This window comes from Aplidium turbinatum, chromosome 3 (genome assembly GCF_918807975.1).
Source record: "Aplidium turbinatum chromosome 3, kaAplTurb1.1, whole genome shotgun sequence".
Classification (NCBI taxonomy): domain Eukaryota; kingdom Metazoa; phylum Chordata; class Ascidiacea; order Aplousobranchia; family Polyclinidae; genus Aplidium; species Aplidium turbinatum.
This window is the reverse complement of record NC_137474.1, coordinates 4,067,339-4,087,233: the sequence shown is the minus strand read 5'-3', so window position 1 is coordinate 4,087,233 and position 19,895 is coordinate 4,067,339. Positions and strand designations below refer to the sequence as shown.

General features: G+C 35.9%; 1 protein-coding gene across 1 annotated transcript in view; it reads left to right on the top strand.

The window, feature by feature from the left end:
* The first annotated feature begins 11,887 nt into the window (after positions 1–11,887).
* The window catches only part of LOC145766070 (uncharacterized), a 39,523-nt gene continuing 31,515 nt past the window's right edge, over positions 11,888–19,895 (top strand). The window contains exons 1-7 of the mRNA XM_082577727.1: positions 11,888–11,967; positions 12,092–12,255; positions 13,024–13,138; positions 16,607–16,771; positions 16,943–17,028; positions 17,300–17,504; positions 18,091–18,173. Coding sequence (XP_082433853.1) covers positions 11,888–11,967; positions 12,092–12,255; positions 13,024–13,138; positions 16,607–16,771; positions 16,943–17,028; positions 17,300–17,504; positions 18,091–18,173 — 898 coding nt within the window. The remainder of the gene's footprint in view (positions 11,968–12,091; positions 12,256–13,023; positions 13,139–16,606; positions 16,772–16,942; positions 17,029–17,299; positions 17,505–18,090; positions 18,174–19,895) is intronic.

Below are 19,895 nucleotides of genomic sequence, written 5' to 3'. Positions count from 1 at the left end.
GTAAATGTCACTCTCGATGCTTCTCATCAAGAACAAATTATTTTCGTGTTAAGGTAGGCGATGTTGAACAGCTTCAAGACGTAAAATCTGAAGCTGAAATGATTTGTGTATCACTGAACGGTTTCGATTGTATTGATAGTTTCATCTTGAAAACTGGTGCTGTTTTAGCTAAGCGGGAACTATTTTTGCTTGACACCTGAACCTTAACTTCAAAATCTGCGTTGGCCAGGCATAGGATGTTGTATTCAACATAAGTTATCTGGGAAAGTTAAAGGTATCAGTCCAAGCACGATTAAAGAAAGTAAATCCTGTATATTTTTTGTCTACGAATCATCATCAGTCATCATCTCCGCCTGCAGTAGATTGCGCATCATCATGAGTTATTAGCTTCCAAGAGTGGCGATTTTGAGCCAGCTCTCCCATTGTCGCCAAGTTGAGTCCGGTCCATGATTGGACGTTGTCTTGCCATCGTTTTGGTTGTCTGCCACGTTTTCTTTTTTCTTCTACTTTTCCTTCTGTGCAAACTTTGCTGATTCCGAATTGTGATCTTTTTGTGTGGCCGAACAGTTTTAAAACTTTTGATTTTATTATTGGTGCAATTAGATGTAATTTTGTCATAGTTAAAAGATCTTCTGTTTTCGTGTGGTCAAGTAGCCTTTTGGTGGTCATGCTTTTTCATGATGTGATTTTGGAAGGTATAGTGAGTTTTTCTTTATTTGAGTTTTTTGTTTATGGATGTTATTGTTTGGCTAAATCTAGTTGGAATTCATAATGTTGCCTACAGACAGCGTTGTTCAAATGTCTTATCATTTTTGGAGTAATTGATTATCTGTAAGATTGTAGCATCTTTAAAGTTATAGCCCAGTCAGAGAAAAAATTCTGAAAATTCTAAAGAAAGCTGTCGTATCATCTTGCAAAGAAAATTGACTTTGAGAAGGTAATCAAGGCGTGGTGCAGTCAAACCCAATGCTTTACATTACCCTTTTGCAATTGAAGCTCTAAAGACGTTTCTTAAATGTATCAAGTTGGAACCAACAAGAGCTTGATCGGAAGCTGAGTCAATGCTAAAGTAGCCTACAACTAGCAGTTTTAAATTTGTGACTGCTTTGCATTATGTGGATTACGGTCCTAAACAAGATTCACTGTACTCGCAAGCTAAAGTTGCAGTGGCAATTATAAATTTTAAAAAAAATAATTTTCTTTTCCTGAGGACAGAACGCTTTTACAACTCCACTTAACTAGCTGAATCATTCGAAGGAAATGTATTCTACCGTACATTGTAAAGGATTCGATAGTTGTTTGAATTGACAAATGTATCAACAAACTCAAACATATCGTCGATGAGTTTGAAGTTCCATGAAAATTTCATCGTATGTCTGTTGTGCAGTTGCGGGCATGTGGGACAAATTTAAACCATTTGTAGGCTACAACAATGACATTTTTCAAGACATTTTGTATGAGTTGGTACTTTTGACAGAAAGCCACACAGCAAACTTCAGCTGCAAACCAAAACGAACCACCCCATAATCTCTACACAAGGAATTATTGATTGCAAATTTCGAAAGGTTTTTCCAAATAGTTTTGTTATGATTTTTTTTGTGTTCCGGTAGCTACCTCCTACGGTTGCGCTTTGAGAACGTGGTTTTAGCAATTACTGAAATTTGTAAAGAATTGTTTGCGCTCCAGTAGGCCTATGACTCGAAACGGATTGAAAAGCCTAACTATACATGTTGTGCATCAATTCAGACGTCGCAAAATTTTATTATTTGATGCTGTGATCCGTAACTTTGCATTGCAAAAAGTCCAGAAAGGGTTGAATTAAATCAGGGATGTCCATAGTCCAGCCCACGGGCCAACTCCTCGTGGGAAAAAGTTTGGACACTAGTGAATTAAAAGCTTGGCTGAACTACAGGGATATCTATAACTACGGGATTGGAAACTCTATTCAGTGCTATACATCAGTAGGGTCATCACATTACTACGACTACAGAAAGATTGACAAAATAAAATACCGACTAAAAGATATACAAAATTCGATTTTACAATATTAATACAAAATACACTCCCATTGAAACTTAATTGATGTATAAAGGTACATTTACGCTGCTAGAAAAAAAAACAATGAATCCAAAAAATAAATGAATGTAACGAGTCCGAAAACCGCCTACTGTTGTTCTTTAGCATTTTGCGTACTGCAAATCGGATCAGAAGTAAATGAGGAGTGTTCAGCAATCAGTGAAATATGTTGTTGTATCATCAACTTGTTCACAGACCAATCCAGTACGAAACCAATTCGTTTACGATGTCATCAGAACTAAAACCAATTATCATTCTGGAATCTTTTTAAGCAGCAAACAAAATACTACATGACTGCACTAATGGAATACGAACAAATAAACAAACCAGGCAAGCGTAGACCTTACAATTTACAGCAGGGAAATTGATTGTTACACTTTTGGTTGTTCGTTTAGTCTACTACTTGATGCCCTTTGAGGTCAATTTATGTGAATATTTATCACAGCAACGCACAAAGAAAAGTGACCCTACTGGTGTATAAAATGGTTTTCAGTTCCACAGAGTTTCCAATCCCGTAGTTATAGATATCCCTGGCTGAACTATTTTCGTTGCCTGTATTGTGGTTTACAAAGCTTTCTAGACAAAATAGTTTGCCTCAATGGCATTTTTGCTGCAAATGTAATCCAGTGATTATTGTTGATTTTTACATTGAAGGAAATTCTTTTCATGCTGAGGAAAGTAGGCTAATTTCAGCTTAACACGAACATGCAACGCAAGATACAAATTAGTTGTATATTTGCTAAAAAATTTTATGGGGATCATTTTTCGTATTGTTTCCCGACCAGTGCTGATTTCTCTCGGAGGCCCTGGGCTAGGGTAGTCTATTTGGGTGCAACCTAGTTCGTACCCTGAACAGTTCGTACTCTCAGTTCGTACCCTGAAAAGATCGAGAGAAAAAATTTAAAAAATGCCGAAGTCGCTGATCGCAGTTTAATCAAAGCCGAACTCGCTGATCGGAGTTTCGCAAACAAACTCGAGGGTTAGGGTTAGCGGAAACTGCGGAAAAATGAAACTGCGGAAAAATATTTGAGGAAATTGCAATCAGCGAGGGTTAGGGTTAGAGCATAGAAATAGATTACTCTATGGTCAGTGTTGGGCGCGATAACTCATTTTTCAGTTAAGCGATAACGATTATCGATAAACGAAAAATGCCTAAAGCGATAACGATAAATCAAAAAAAAGTTAAGCGATAACGATAAACGATAAATTATCGCCGATAATGTCCGATAACGATAAAAAAAATTTTCTTGATTAGCGCTGCCCCATCCCATGCAGCACGAACTGTTTTCATCAACATGACGAAAAATCGAACAAAACTTTTTGTAAGTTATGCATAAATAGAATCGCAACAGCGGCAGTAGGTATCGAATCTTCAACCTCTTGATCCAGAATCAAATCACTGAGGTAACCGCCGTGCTTATAATTATAGCCTACCTTCAGATACCAGTTGGATGCTTTTATCAATTGAGTTACACTGCCGCTTACGTGCAGTAGGCAAAATAATTAAATCAAATGAAAATACCATAAAAAATTCCAAACTTTGTATTTTGCTTTCTGCTTAAAGGTCTGTTTAGGCTATAGCAAAGTCAGCAATAATTGAAAAAATTCCCAAAAACGCAAAATGCTTGGAAGTTTATCAGTAATCTTAAGCGTTATTGGTAGTAAAAATGTGCATACTGTGAAATTCATCAAGCTTTTCAAATTAGTCGTGTTTGTTTAAGAACAAAAACATAATTATCGTAATTTACTGATAATTTCAGATAATTTTTTTTGTTTTCTTTGTGAACACCATCATTAAAGCAATGGCAGAACGCTGAGTTGTTGAGATAAGTATTACAATATAGGCACTGTATTTGTGGGAATAAAAATATTTGATTGAGGTAGGCTATGTCGCATAGGTAAATGAGAAAGGTTATATAATACTGTATTTAGCATAACTTTACCACGCAACTCGATGCGCCTATTGTCATGCAAAAACTACTACAAGATGCAAAAATGTGATGTCGGTCTGCATGTCAAATGCTTCAAGCAATATCATATTCCACAATGACTTGTTTCAGTGATGTTGTGTTACTTTGCTAATTTTCATCTTCATATTTTTTGAACTTTCATTTCAATAAAATGCTCGATGACAATAATGATTAATGACATGACAAGACATGACAAGACATTTCCCATTTATCACTTTGAGCGATAAGTAAAATGTAATAACGCTTAAGCATTAGCCTACGCACAAGAAACTAGTGAAATTTGATAACGGATTTGCCTAGCGTCTTATTTATAGGACGGCTTTTTTCTCAAAAAGTACTAACACAATTAGGAAAAAAATTATTGTGATATGTTTTTTAGGTCATAATTATGCAATATTTAAATTTTCCGAAAATTTTTTTTAATTACTTTCACTTTCGGCACAAATGGGTTAACTTTTTAAGTTAAATGGCACTTACGCATTTGGTTATTATTTTTGGATTAAAGTTATATCGCCAAGCTAGCAAAAAATCGATCTTACAGTCTATAGCCGATCTTGTGTTGTTATTGTGTGTGAATTTTGTCTTTTAAACTGAGTTTGTGACGTAACCGCACGTCTCAAGGCAAGTTCTTGCAATTTTAGTTAATCTACTCATCCAAAGATTTAGTGCGCTTAAAACAGTAAGTTTTATGTTTTGACAAGAGAGGTTTTATTTTTTTACGACAATTACTAAAAACTAATACTTCCAACGAAAAAAGAAAACACAAAAATAAAATAGTTGATCGTGAGGTGGCGCGAAAGACCATGTTTCCGATGTAAAAGCGGCCTCGTATTGGGACACTTTCATCAACCACTTGCCAATTTCTTTCGCTTCGCTTCAAAGGAATCTGTACCGCCTGTGCGCTTACTCTTTAATTGTAAAATTCACTCGCGATTGCCGATTGCAGCAAAACAACAAGAGCCTTGTTGCATGCATTTCATTGCATTGCAACTCTAAACATTATTGTGTTGTCAGGGCCGTCGCTGCAGGGGGCGTGCCCCCTCCCCTGACAACGACCTGTGCGCACACACTTCAGGCACTGAAGAAGAACTGGTTTTAATTTTAGTTTCATTAACTAGGTGGCTAGTAAAAATATTACTTTTCATGGTCTATCCACTTGTGTGTTGGTCCGAAATAAAATTTATCGGCGATTAATTATCGGCGATAATCAAATATTGCCTTTCGCGATAACGATAAACGATAACTGAAAAAATAGTTGAGCGATAACGATAAGCGATAAAAATTTATCGCCGATAATTATCGCCGATAATGCCCATCACTGTCTATGGTTACGGTAAAGGTTAGCGGAAACTGCGGGAAAATGTTTGCAGAAACTGCGATCAGCGAGGGTTAGGGTTAGAGAGCATAGCTTACTCGATTGTTAGAGTTAGGGCCGAGTTAGGGTAAGCGGAAACTGCGGTTAGCGGAAAAATGTTTGCGGAAACTGCGATCAGCGAGGGTTAGAGTTAGAGCATAGATTACTCTATGGTTAGAGTTAGGAAAAGGTTAGCAAAAACTGCGGAAAAATGTTTGCGGAAACTGCGATCAGCGAGGGTTAGAGCATAGGTTACTCTATAATTAGAGAGTTGGGGTAAGGGTTAGCGGAAACTACGGAAAAATGTTTGCGGAAACTGCAATCAGCGAAGGTTAGGGTTAGAGCATAGATTAGTCTATGGTTAGGGTTAGCGGAAACTGCGGAAAAATGTTTGCGGAATCTGCGATCAGCGAGGGTTAGCGTTAGGGTAAGGGTTACGGTTAGGGTTAGCGGAAACTGCGATCAGCGACTTTGGCTTTGTGCTATCTTTCTCTCGATCTTTTCAGGGGGAAAATTTTAAAATGTTTGCGGAAACTGCGATCAGCGACTTCCGCTTTTTTTAATTTTTTCTCTCGATCTTTTCAGGGTACGAACTAGGTTGCATCCGTCTATTTACGGTAGCTTACTGAAAAAATTGTAATTCAATCAAGGAATGAAAAAGCAGCAAGACAGTTTTTTTGATATTGTTTTATAAACCTGATAGGCCTACCGTATGCTAAACACATACGGTACGGTAGGCCTTTTTTAAATCACGAGTAAATTAATATTAATACGTGCTTTTGCCAAACATTTTCAAATGCACATTTTCTAAATTGGATTAATTTAGCGTCGATTTTATTTCACCTTGGAATTCTCAATAAATGTTTAGGTGTCGTGTTGTATTAGAGTGATGAGTTTTATGTGAATTCGGTAATATTTTGCTATGAGGACACACTTTTGTGGTGTAGGATCTGAATAAAACTGTGTTTAACTCTGTTCGACTACGGCAATTTAATGCTTTGTTTGAAGTTTTGAGAGTGGCCTTTGTTTAACCTGATGTAAATCCACACTTCATAGTGCATAATTGGTATTGTTTTTGTGTGTCTTTTTACCTTATATAGCTGTTTACTTTTGCGTGTGTATCACTGTTGATACCTCTGTTAATCTTAATATTGTTATTATCCTTATTAGTTGTTTACTGTACGTGATTGAAAGATGAATAAGCACTCTGCTTTACAACATCTCATATATTATTATTATTGTTATTATTATAATATATATGACATTACCGTATGTCATAAAAATAAAATAAAGCAAACGAAACGTTTTCTACTCTAAATACAGTCCTTTTTAAGGCTTTAAAAGAAAAATAATTATATAATGGTATACATTGCATAAGAAAATACCGCACTAGAGAAACTGTATTTATTGTATTAAAAACAAATTATGTACCGTACCATAGTTGTTGCAAATTTCATTGGCATAAAATATGTTGTAAATATTTATTTTTGTTAGTATATATATAACTAGGCCTTTGTCCTTTAAATTCATAAAAGTGGCTTTTGATTGGTTAATTTATGCTTGTTGGTTAATGTATATCTCTCAAGGGTGGCCAACACATCAATCGCAATCAACATGTTAATTTCCAAGTCTCAACTGGTCAATCCCATCGGATTTTTTGTTGACTTGAAAATATTTGTAAAATGTGCATTTTCACTTACTATTTTTTAAAAATTCGAAGAAATAGTTGAATATGTTTCATACCCGTTCAAATCAGATTTAAATGTGTCAACTATTTCTCACAAAATCATGAACCATTTTTGTTGGAAAGAAATGCTATTGAAATGAAAATATTGACATTGAAAGCTGATGTGTTTCTTGAAGCTTAGGCATTTGAAAATGATTTTCAGAGGTTTGTTGTTGATGCGAAACACTGCAATATGCAAAATATTTGAAATACATCCACTCCTGTTTTGGTTGAACCTTGTCATGGTTTAACTCATTTATGGAAATTTACCTTTTCATTTATGAACGTTATCAAAATAAAGTACTGTGCTAATCAATCTCCAATCGGATGTTTGTTTAAAGTTGTCTTTGAAGAGATACACCCCTGATTACAACAAGCTGATAAAAAACATGATCACTCGAACATCTCACTGACTTCCTAATAAAAATTTCAAGTCAATTCAGTTGTGGAACACTTTTTCCGTGTTTTATTTTAAAGAACTAAATTGATGTAAACATGAATATTGAATATACTGCTCAGTGGTGACGATGGCAAATGTTTGATAAATGCAAATCCATTTGCAGTAAAGGTGTCACAGAAAAAAAGTTGCTTAGTGACTTTATCACTGACTGATCGATCGCTAGCAATTAAGAAATTTTCTTGTGAATTACACTCGATAAGAAGTTTGCTACGCCTGATGCATGTAATGTATTTGGAAGGTCTAATATGTATGATGTTGTGGTGTAAAAACATTATTTATATCTTGTCCGCCTCGTTAGCTCAGTGGTTACGCGGCTATGTGCCGGCTGAGGATCACATGATCACTCTCGGGGTGTGCGTTTGAGCAACTCATTTCAGGACTGCTCTCCATTCAATGGCACCTAGTAAATAGAATAATTCCCCAGCAACAACACTTCAACAATCGAAAAACTTCACTCTGCCAATCTCGGTAACCGGCCCTGCGTCAAGAGCTTCTACAAGTGTGTAAAACTAGAAGGAATAGCCTATCAAGGCTTTTCCAGTCCGAGGATAAAGATTCAAAACCAATCAACCAGACAATCTTAGTATTTGCAGCATTGTCATTAATTGCTGTGTATCACAACTTTTAGAGTAGAAAAGCTAACAACAGTTTCCAATTGTCATTAATAATTAATCAAACATGTTTTTTAGTTCTTGTAGTTTTCCATCATATTCAGTACGGTACGGTAACTGCTTAGCTGAGTGATGTTTTGCAGGTCTTGTTTGATGTAATTATTAACTATATATATTTTAAAGAAACACCCTATTTTAATGTAAAACAAAGCCAGTATGAACAAAAGTAGCATTCATTGACATCCAGTCACCCATTGTGAATAAATGATAAGAATATATGGCACTTATATCATCATTTAAGCACTGTAGATTGTAGAAACCTTGACATTGAACAGTAGGGTGTAACACTTTACACACTTTTTTTACAAATTGCTACTGGCTAGTTATTGTGGTTTGCAAAATTACCTAACTTGATCAAGGGGGAAAAAATTTTTGAAAAAAAAAATCATTTAAGCAGGCCACGCTCCCCATTTTTGTGGCGAAACCCCAACAACCCCACTATTTGCTATATTTCATCCCACGATGGAGGTAGAGAGCTAATTTTGCCACCAAAAGATGCAGAATACAAAAGTTTATATCCAACTTATGAATGTACCATAGCCCTAAACCCTTTAGTTTTTTCTATAATTGAGAAAAACTGTTTTTGACAGTAAAATTTGCATCTTTCGTAACCAAATGCTTGTATTTCAGGTCATGGCTTAGATGAATGTCATTCAGCCATTACAGATAGCCTTTATTCAAACTCACAACTGTGTAACTAGTACAGTCATTGAACAGAAGACAGTATTGTTGTTCTCAAACTTTTTCACAGAATTGAATCAGTATAATTTTACAAGTTTCCTTCACCAATATACAGCACTGTGCACTGGTATACAAAATTTTATGATGTTTATCTCAAAATTGATTACAAAGATGTAAGAAGTCGAATAATGAATTTTCCCCAGGTCACCAAAATAATGCTTTTTAAGCTGGTTAAGTAATTACCTCAGGTTTTAAAACTGCTGGTGTTAAATATCACATCAAAATATACTCAGCAATATGTCTGTGATAGAAACTCTTTCAGCATTACTTAAATGTATATACTAGACTAGCCGAATCGGACTAGCCGAAACAGGCCATTTCGCCCCTGCACAGTGCACAGACCATTGGAGAACAAAGGTTATTTGCTCTTGTCCAATGTCTTCAAGAGTTCATCCAAAAGAGCTAAGACTTCTTTTAGATCAGCGCTCAGAACGTAACATGGTGATTGGTAGTGTTGATGTGGCTGTCTGAAGCAAATACATTTGAAGCAAATACAAAACAGAACTCTCAGAACTTGCCATAAACACGCTAGTGATGATTTTGATCTTACTGGTAACAGTGATGAATTAGAGACATCTTTTGAAGAGGAAATGCCAAAGTCATCATCCAGTGAATTTGAGTGTATGAGTGGCAGTGAAGAGGAAATTGCTTCAACATCATCACACCTTGTGAGTTCTAATGTTTGTAAATTAACAGACAAAAGACTTGCATCCCAGTGCCGTACAAGGTTCATCAGTTGTCTTAAAAATGAGAAGCTTCATGAAAGCATGTAATGCTTCTGAGCCAGCGAAGAAATGCTTCATTGACCACAGTGAGAAATGGCTGAACCCAAAGACAGCTGTGTTGGGTGCACTGCATGCCAACATTGATGTATCTAGGATTTCAACAGCAAATAAAGCAGACACCAAAGCTCTGTTGTGGTCAAACCGTCCGCTGGCGGCATTTATGGATGCAACTTCTGCATTTTCACTATATCTGACACCAGGGAGTAAGGATGATTAGGAAGTGTTTCGAAACAACAATACTTCTTGTGATCGATTGATAGGCCACATGAAGGAAACAATTAATAGCAAAAAATTCGTGACACAAGTGATGTTGACATAAAGACAAAGAGTCACATTAACAATGCATACTATTCGCAATGAGAAATTAACAGGACAATGTACTTTGTCCAGCACAGTGGTTCTCAACCTTTTTGTCTTGGTGGGACCCCTTTTGGTGCCTTCGAAGCAGTCGCAGACCCCTAACAATTTCTATTTGAAATTTTGGTATATCGCGTCTCCTTATGGAATCATATGTTATATAAGTTTCGAAGGAACACACTGAGAAGAATTTGCTGAATTCGCAACGCACTTGACGATTGATGAAATTATGTTATGACTTATGAGCTATAATTTGTTGGCACACAGGATCAAACATCAGTAATCTATATGCTGAGGATGTTTTTCTATAAATTTTATTAAAAGTTAATAGAATACTTGTGACCGTTACAAAGAATTTCTCTCTTTTTTCATTTGTAATCAATATTAATTCGTTATAATCACAGTCATTGCAAAATATGTGAGTTGCATTTCCAAGTTAATCATTGATCAACAATCTGCTGTCTCAAAAGAATTAAGTTGAACATAGCCAACATTGCTTTATTAAAAGGTTTAAGTCATTTATATGATATTTTTTAGTTAAAAAATCAAACCTTTGTGCAATGTTCTTTGCAATTTTAAACGATGCACCAGTGGGTTGCAACTTACAGTTTGAGAATCACTGTAAGCTAATATGATACATAAACAAAGCACAAACAATTTTTAAATTTCGTAATTTATCAATCATGCTGAAAACTCGAAAACTTTCGCGGACCCCCGGTTGAGAACCACTGGTCTAGCATGTATTGTATAGTTTTGTGTTGATTGTTTCCTGCCTCATTATTGAATAAAACATCACTGTTCTTATACAGCTTACAAGTTTGATTTATAAAGGTTATGTTTTTAATGACTGAATGACAATCGTGCAAGCCAAGATCTGAAATACAAGCATTTTGCTTCAAAAATGACAGATTTTACTCTCAAAACAGTTTTTCTCAATTATAGAAAGAAGTAAAGGTTTTAGGGCTGTAGCATGTTCATAAGTCGGATAGAAACTTTGGTATTCTGCATCTTTTGGTGGCAAAAGCAGCTCTCTATCTCCACCAGAATACGAGATATAGCAAATTGTGGGGTAATGGGGATTTCGCAACAAAAACGGGGAGCGTGGCCTGCTTAAACAATATTTTTTTTCCAAATTTTTTTTTCCATTGATCAAGTTAGGTCATTTCGCAAACCACAATAACTAGCCAACAAGTAAGTTGGTCGGAGCGTTACACCCTATTGAACAGTGTTACCCTTCATGAAGTGATGTTTTTATGACTGGAATGCAGTCATGGTTAGTAATGACAATCTAAAACTATAATTGCTATTTCGATCTTCTTGTGAGTGCTAAAGGGTAAAGGTTTACAAAGTATGCCTCTTATTAAGCTAACTTACGCTTGATACCTAAAGGTTGCAATTATGTGGTCACTGGTCAGGAAAGCATGGGAGATGGAAGCCAATCTTTTTGCCCACCTTTAAGCATGTTTTGCTAAGACATATATAATCAAATGTTCTTGAGTCTTGACATACTAATGTCCACTCTAGTGCTGTTGATACCTTCACCATTATACCATGGAGTCAGGAAAATATGTAAAGCAAATATATAGTTGGGACTGGTTCAAGCTCACTTATAAAAAATGTTTACAATGTATCTTTTTAGAGTATTTTATACTAGGTTACAATAGTTTGAAATTTTATGAATTATTGAAAAAGCACATAAACATCTTTTCCTTTTAAAAATGGTGATGTGTCACATTAGCATGACAGCATGAGGGAAACAAGATATTTGTGGGTTGGAAATCTACCTGAAAATATTCGAGAAGAAAAACTGGTTGAGTATTTTAAAAGGCAAGTCTGTTAGTTCATATTTCATGTGATATTATACTGTGGCTAGTTGGTAATGCTTCACAATGAGTATTTGAAAAAAACTGCTTTTTTTGTTTGACATAGAAATGATCTTGATTCGTTGCAGGTATGGTAGGATTGAACGAGCAAAAATCCTTTCTAAACGTGGCTCTGACAACAACTTCTGTGCAGTCGTAGCATTTGTAGATATACGATCAGCCCAAGAAGCCCAAGCATCTGTTAATATGATGGGGGATCGTCAACTGCAAACAAATTATAGTGAACCAACAGGTAATCTGGCAGCGGCATGTTTCCAATGAAATGTTGTATGCTGGTTTGATAGTGATTCTTTTTGGATTAACTGTATCATGCAGCTTTTAATTTCCAGAATTTGACATCCTTTGGGAGTTACATTTATAAATGCCTTACTGAGATATTGCAATATCTCATGAACGAATTTGTCTTTTTCATTAAACAATTATGTGCTAACTGATCTGTCTCAAACAGGATGAAATTTTCTTAGCAGTACATTGGTTGATCGTTTTAAGTTTCCACCACATGAATTTATTGCTAGTATGCATAGATCGATACTTTCAGTCTCTACTTTGTGTAATTATAATATAAAAGAAAATCATTTTAATTGTGTCTCTGAGCTTTAAGTTTCCATAGTAGAAAATAGGTTAAGCATATAGATGTTTTTCTTTCTAAATGTTTGTTTTAAGAATTTGTACAATAGGCCTAATCACTCCTAAAGCATATCATTTGCTTATCTTTTTGCACATTGTCCTTGTAATGACTTGTTTTTGTTATTCCACTATTATGTATCATGTTATGTTATGTTCCTAAATTTTTGTTTATATGTTTGGGTGTCAGCTGACTTAATGACCTTTTGATCCTTTGCTGCCATCCTTGTTGTGCGAATTATTTATGATTATTATGTTTTGTTATATTTTTGTTTACTTGCCAACAGAAAAAACTGAACTGAAATTTATTTTTGGACTGTCATTTTTTCTGTAAACTTTTAACAGAAATTCAATTGCCAGTTTCAATGTTTTGTAGCAATAAGTTCATCGAGTCGCCACCCTGATGCTTCTCCATTACGACATAACACCAGCTCTAGTTCTCATCGAAACTATGCAGGGCATCGAGCTGATAATACGAAATCATTTGAGGGGTAAGCTGATGTCTTTGCATTTAATTTCAAAATCATACTATGTCACAACTTATTAAACATATTTATTGGAGTATACATTGCATTGTAAAATCCTTTTATGTAAAGTGATGCAAAGTTTTTTTTATTATCCTTGGTAGGCTATTCATCACATTGGCATATATGATAAAATATTGGAATAAGAAATGTGACTTGTATTGGAATAAATATGATAGGTAGTTGTTGTGAGGGTCTGCTGCTATTCGGTGAGTCCGATTCGGTGAGTTCGATTCGGTGAGTCTGATTTGGTGAGTCTGATTCGGTGAGTTCCTAACCCCAAACCCCTAACCCTAAAACGGCAATGATAATTAGGCTACGGTACCCGATAATTTAAAAAAAAAATTGAAAAAATCCCCCGTTAAGGGATCGGACTCACCGAAACGGGCCATTCCGTTGTTGTGAAGCATTGAATGCAATAATAAATGTATTTTTATGCCGAAGTTTAAATCTTTGTGTTGTCATTGTGGTGTCCCATGACCATTAATGTCCTTTGCAGGCTCGTATGTGTCTTGGTGCATTATTAATGAAAGCATATGCATTGAATTGCAAGTTTGGTGTGGATTATCGAGGGGATATAGTAGGTTATTCCACCAGTAGAATTAGCAGTGAAAGGATAATCTAGATACAGAATAGCAGCACTTTCATGGTTGGATGTAATTGTTGTAAGCCAATTTCTACAGACACTTTATGTTCTTGTGGATTTATCATGCAGAATTGAATGGTATTTTCAAACGCTACTTTTCAAGATTTAAGACTAATGGGTGAGGCTTAGCAGTGTCTTCGACAAGGACAAATTTGCTTCCACATATTAACTGGATTACCTCAAGCACTTCAGTTTTGAAAATCTTCCTCATTCGTTAGAACCTATCGCTGGAAAGATTATCACAGAAGGATTTAACAATTTGGATATATGCTATTTGCCCTAACTTTACAATCACGGGATTTACTTTTGAATGAAAAAAAAAATGGATTACTCAGTTGCATGCTTAAGCTGAATGAGAGCATTATACCCTTTGAAAGGAGAATGTATTTTGATACAGGAAATGCACAGCCTCCAACTTAGCGGCAACCATACAGCTTGGTTATTTGAGTATTGTAGTGCGTGGTGCATATTTAAAATAATTCAGGTACATTGGATTATATCATTGTGGATTTAGTCTTTGCAACATTTGCAATGAAAGAAAAAAGGTAGGTATATATGCATTTATATCTGTTTAATGGTGTCCAAAATGATTTTTTTTTTGCTATACATCCATGTTTGCATTGCAGTTATTTTTTTGTGGAAATATTCACTGACTTATTCACTGTGTTGTAAGTTATATATATTCACTAATATTGTTTGGTAAAGTTTTGTTGGGTGACTTCGGAAAAGGTGTTACTTTCAAGATGATGCACCCATACTGAGTTTTGAATAACAGCATAACGTTTATTCACTTAATTTTTACTGGACACTGTATTTGGTTTGTAAGAGGAAATTTCTTTTATTTTGTATTAAAGATCAAACATGCTCAGCTACAATGGAACTGTCTTAACTGTCACAATTGCAATGTTTAATTCAAATCTTCTAAGTGGTTGAAAAAAGTTTCTATTGTAAGTTTTCTTCTGCTTATTATCCTCTAAAAAGAGGGTTTACTCTTAAGTGGAATTCATGAACGGATTCTTTGTTTGACCTGGTCTTTGTTGTATTGTTTCCAACTTTGGATTTTTAGAGTGTTCTACAAAGGCCTATATAAGATGGCTTAACTGACTCATCACACTGTGCAACGTAACTTTTGTAATCAGCTTCTGAGTGTCATCTCTTAATTGGTTGCACTTAGAAACTAAAAAAAAGTCAGGAAATTTCTTTTGCAATTTGCTTATGTGAGTGCGAGGATGATTTTTCAAAATTCAGATTTACCATAAAAATGTGTAATCTAACAGATAACATTTGATGCTATATATACCTTATTTTTTTCGTCATTAAAGAGGTTGACGTTTTATATTCTAAAAACAACGTACGGAAGAACAAAATTTCAACTTATGTAGTAGACACTAGACAACCTAAACACAGTTAACAATGCTATTGTACACTTAGTGACTTAGTAAGCACTAAGCAGTATATAAAAATCATTTAAAAATGTATGTTTTTTCTAGATTTTCCACAATACTGTAATAAATCACTTGTACACTTCAATCCCAATTCACAGTCACCCATGGTGTGCTTGCTATCGTTGGTAATGATGTCATTGGTTATTAAAGTAACTCGCGTTCTTCTGGTGCTTCGTTCTTCTGGTGTTTCGTTGGTTATAATGGTTGAACCAAATCCTATCTGTTCTCCTGAAAATCATTGCCTTGTTTTTCTGAGTAAAATGAGTAACCGAGTACATCTTACGAGATTTTCACAAAATCTTGTAACTGCAGTACTGCAGTAGCCTACTCTTACTTCATTCTCTCAACCACAAAAACAACATTTAAAAAGAAAAGTAATTTTATTTGTTATTTTTATCGCGATGCTCTGACTGAATACAAACTGAAAACCAATTTTCATACCAGCTTAACATCCTCATCTTGGGTCTGTGGAAGGGTGCGGTGACATAGTTTTTCATATTTTGCTTTTCAAAACTTGACAATGTATAGCTACAACCAACAGTATTGTGGGTTAGCTAAAGCAAAAAAAAAAAGAACTTGCTGTTGCTTTGTAAAAGAAGTCTTTACAAATAAGTGCAGCTCTACAAGTGTTTACATTTATGATTGATAAGGGCACGTGTGTCGTGTTTCACTCACTGTTCTCACCACAAGCACACCTGAGTTTTTAATCACTGGGAATGGCTTTAGTGTGAACACGTGTGTCATTGAGTGTATTGGTTCGTGGGTCAGGCCCTCCATTTCCAGACAGCAAATCAGTTGTTTTTTACATTGATTCAACGTCTACAGACGTGTATACAATATAAAAAACGGTTGATTTGCTGTCCGGAATTATGGTCATTGGTCAGTGGTCATGCACCAAATCTGTCTTGGATGAGTTAACACTAAAAATCAACTTCAGAATTCCATTTTCTACTGCCCCAGTAAGCAAATTATTCTTTAACATTGATTCAATGTCTGTTGTCGTTGGATTAATGTAAAAAAAAGTGATTTTCCGGTCAACTACCAGATTAGTACACTCATCCATTTTGTTCATGAGGGAAAATAGTTTTAGACATTCTTCTAAACTAACATCTTAGCTACAATATTCCCTACCAACGACAGTTGAGCATATGCTGTGTGATCTTGTCGCATTATTTCAAATATCGAGCCACTCTTGCAATAAATTGTGTTTTTTTTGAGTTATACACAACTTTTTTAGTTTAAGCCCAATTCTGATGTACTAAGTGTTCTTATATTTATTGAGCTCAGCAAAATGGAGCCGTTTTGCAATATAATTCCCTACTGATGTTAAAAGTTCATATTCAGGCACTCTGGAGAGCGCGGTTACGTCACTGATCGGTACAGAACTTCTCATTCGACAAAGTACCGAGGGGAATACTCTGAACCTAGAGGGTCGCAGAAGTATAGAGAATTAAGGGATTATGATTCTGGATCAAGTTCAAACACTCATTCTCTTTCCAAACCCGAAAAGTGCGAGAAGTTTGATTGCTTGTAAATTTTTATTAATTCTTTCAGTTTAATTTTGATTTCGTTTTCTTAAAACGTTTTTTTTTCTTTTCACATTTTAATCGTTTCTTTTCGTGTGTAAATTTCTGTCAGTAAATTTTTGGTAAGCTAAAAATAATGTAGTATCATTTTCAGAAAATCCACAAAGGTCGATGTCATGAAGACAACAAAGGTAAAGGCAAAGCGTCAGCAGCATGAAGAGGAAAAACCTGTTAAAAAAGGTTAGGAAAAGTGACTGGGAACGAAACTGATGGTAGTTTTTGGCTCTTCTTGCTTTGTGACTTTACTGTTCACAACACTTTCTAATTCGCTACCGCAAGTGCTGCATCAATTGTTTTGTGTTCATAGTTGTGGTTTTAATATAGCAAATTTATTTTTTGTCAAAGTACATTTTTAATAAACTTTGTAAAACAATCTAAATGCTGGTAATTTTTAAAAATTGCCAAAGTAGTGATTGCACAAAAATTGCACATTGTAACATTCCCGATCTAGCGAGCAAAATCACAAAGCAAAAGGAACGTGGCCGTTCCCCTGTGAAAAAATCCTCAATCAAGAAGAGACAGGAAGTGGTCAGTTCTTCTGATGAAGATGATTCATCTTCAAGTTATTCCAGCGGGAGCTCTCAACCGAGCTCTTCTGAATCATCTGAGTCCTCTTCCTTATCATCTTCACGATCCAATAGTTCCTCCTCCTCCAGGTGAGGGTGTTTCTTATGTGAATGATGCTTTCTATACTTGTGGCATCAATAGCAGTGAGCTAAGAAAAGCCGACGCAATTTGGTAGCACTCTAGTTACTATGCAACCTAAAACACTGCGCTTTTTGATGGAGGTAAGAATTTAACATGTTTGTGTATTTAATATAACTGCAGACAGGTCACTGTTTCGACCTTAAGGTCTCATCAGTGCAGGAAACGTACGCTACACTTGAGTGTGATGATTTTTCCATTTGTGGTACGCAAGGAACCCCATTTGGATACTTTCACTCATGTATTTTTTTAAATGATCAACTGGCCTTGTAATCAGAGTTGTGCAGGGAACAGCTGAGGAGTGTGATTTATCATGCTGTAAAGTTTGGTGTACTTTTTTGTAGAAGTTGTTGATTTTTTTTCTATTTGTGCTGACACGCTTGAACTCAACACAATAATGTAGATAAGTTTCTCACCACTTTGAATCATTCTGGATCCTAAAAACTGTATTATATTTTCAATTTTTTATGCCCCTTGCATTAGTTGCTATTGCTGTGCAAATGTTTTATGACTGTTGATTAACAAAGGCTTGTGTAGTTCTCGGTCAAGCGTGGAAAGCGAGCAGGAGGGTCAGAAGATGGTCACCATCATTATTAAGAAACTCCCTTCACGTCCCAGTGGTAAGTACCTTTCGAACTAGCAAATCAGTCCAACGTCTGCAGACGTTCAATCAATGTAAAAAAACAACACCTTGTTAGTTGGGGCTTTTGCACGGTGTACTTTTGTTAATACGTCTAATGTACGCCAAAAAGGTCTAGCTTACTTTTACAATCAATAATTTACCAGCCATCGATCTGCTGTTGTGAGACCAAGTTTCAGTCTGACCAACCAACTCTAATCAATAGGACGCGGTCCAAGTTCATTTGGAGAACGCATTTTTTCCACCCTAACTCTCCATCGCTTTCATGCCACTCGTCTGGGAGAGTCTGCTACTATTCGGTGAGTCCGATTCGGTGAGTTCCTAACCTCTAAACCCTAACTCTAACCCCTAACCCTAAAACGGCAATGGTAATTAGGCTACGGTACCCAATAATTAAAAAAAAAAATGAAAAAAATCACCGAATTGGGATCGGACTCACCGAATTGGGATCGGACTCACCGAATCGGACTCACCGAAACGGGCCATTCCGCGTCTGGGAAGCCTTGCCCAGTATGCGCACCTCATTTAAAACGATTAGTTTAACAGTTTTTCAAACGACGCTTGCGCGGTCATGCATGATGCAAGGTGACCTTTTCGCTAGCAAAGACACTGCAATTTGTTTTGCTGCGTAACGTCATCACAGCAAATCTTGAATTTAATGCAAATTTTTGCTAACTATTCCTATGAAATCCTCTTTTTCTGTTCTGTGTATGACGCGGAGCTTGACAGTTCGCCATTTAAACGACAGGTGCAGCATATTCGCATTGTAGGAATCGTTCAACAATCTATTTGGTAATGACAGATGTCAACTACCTGTTATGACAATGCTGTATGTTGTAGTGTTTGGAGGGTGTACGGATGCTTGCTCTGTGCCTCTTGCGTTTGTGTGTGCTGTAGCACTTAACAAAGGATCAGTGCTCTGTTGAGGAAACACCATACTTCTTCGAGTTGGTTCTGCACAGTTATATTATATTAGTGAAATGAAACTATTAGATGTCTTCAGCATCACCCATTTTGCAATCGAACTTTTGTCCTACCAAAACGGTTAAAATCGTGATCACACCCGTAGTTGGTCATAGGCATGAGTGTCAACGCAGGTGAAATCTCATACAGCAGTTTTTGTGCATGGTGATAGCATTAAAAAGATTTTGATAAAATATTAAACAGACAATGCAGGCAATGCGAACAACTAGTGAAGCTTGCTTGGTCAGCTTTATTAGCTTGGGGCAAAAATTATTGATCCATTTTTTTCTGATTCAATTCTCTTTTCGTTCCATTTGCCACCATCTGCATAAACCCAACGTAAAAACGATCCGTTCTGGTTTGCGATAACGTTTGATGAGCGAAACATGTCAAAGTATTTCTAAAGATAGCTAGAGGGCTAATCCAATCCAGAAAGCAAGTTGTAGTGAATAAAAATATCAACGTAGTTGATTACCGCCTTTGGCTGATCAGTGAAGCACAGACTGAGCTCACATGTCCACAACACTATTGTCTGTACTGCTATTTTGCATTCATCAAATGCTGGCATTTGCACAACAATCTAACCTCTTAGTGTAATTTATTAAGTTAAGAATCGATTTCGCTATAGTAATAGCATCTTCAGCTACACATGTAAAAAAGAAAATTTGAAAAATACGTAAAATGAACAAATAAAGCAAACTCCGATGTTATCAAGACGCATAAAATTATATTTTAAATA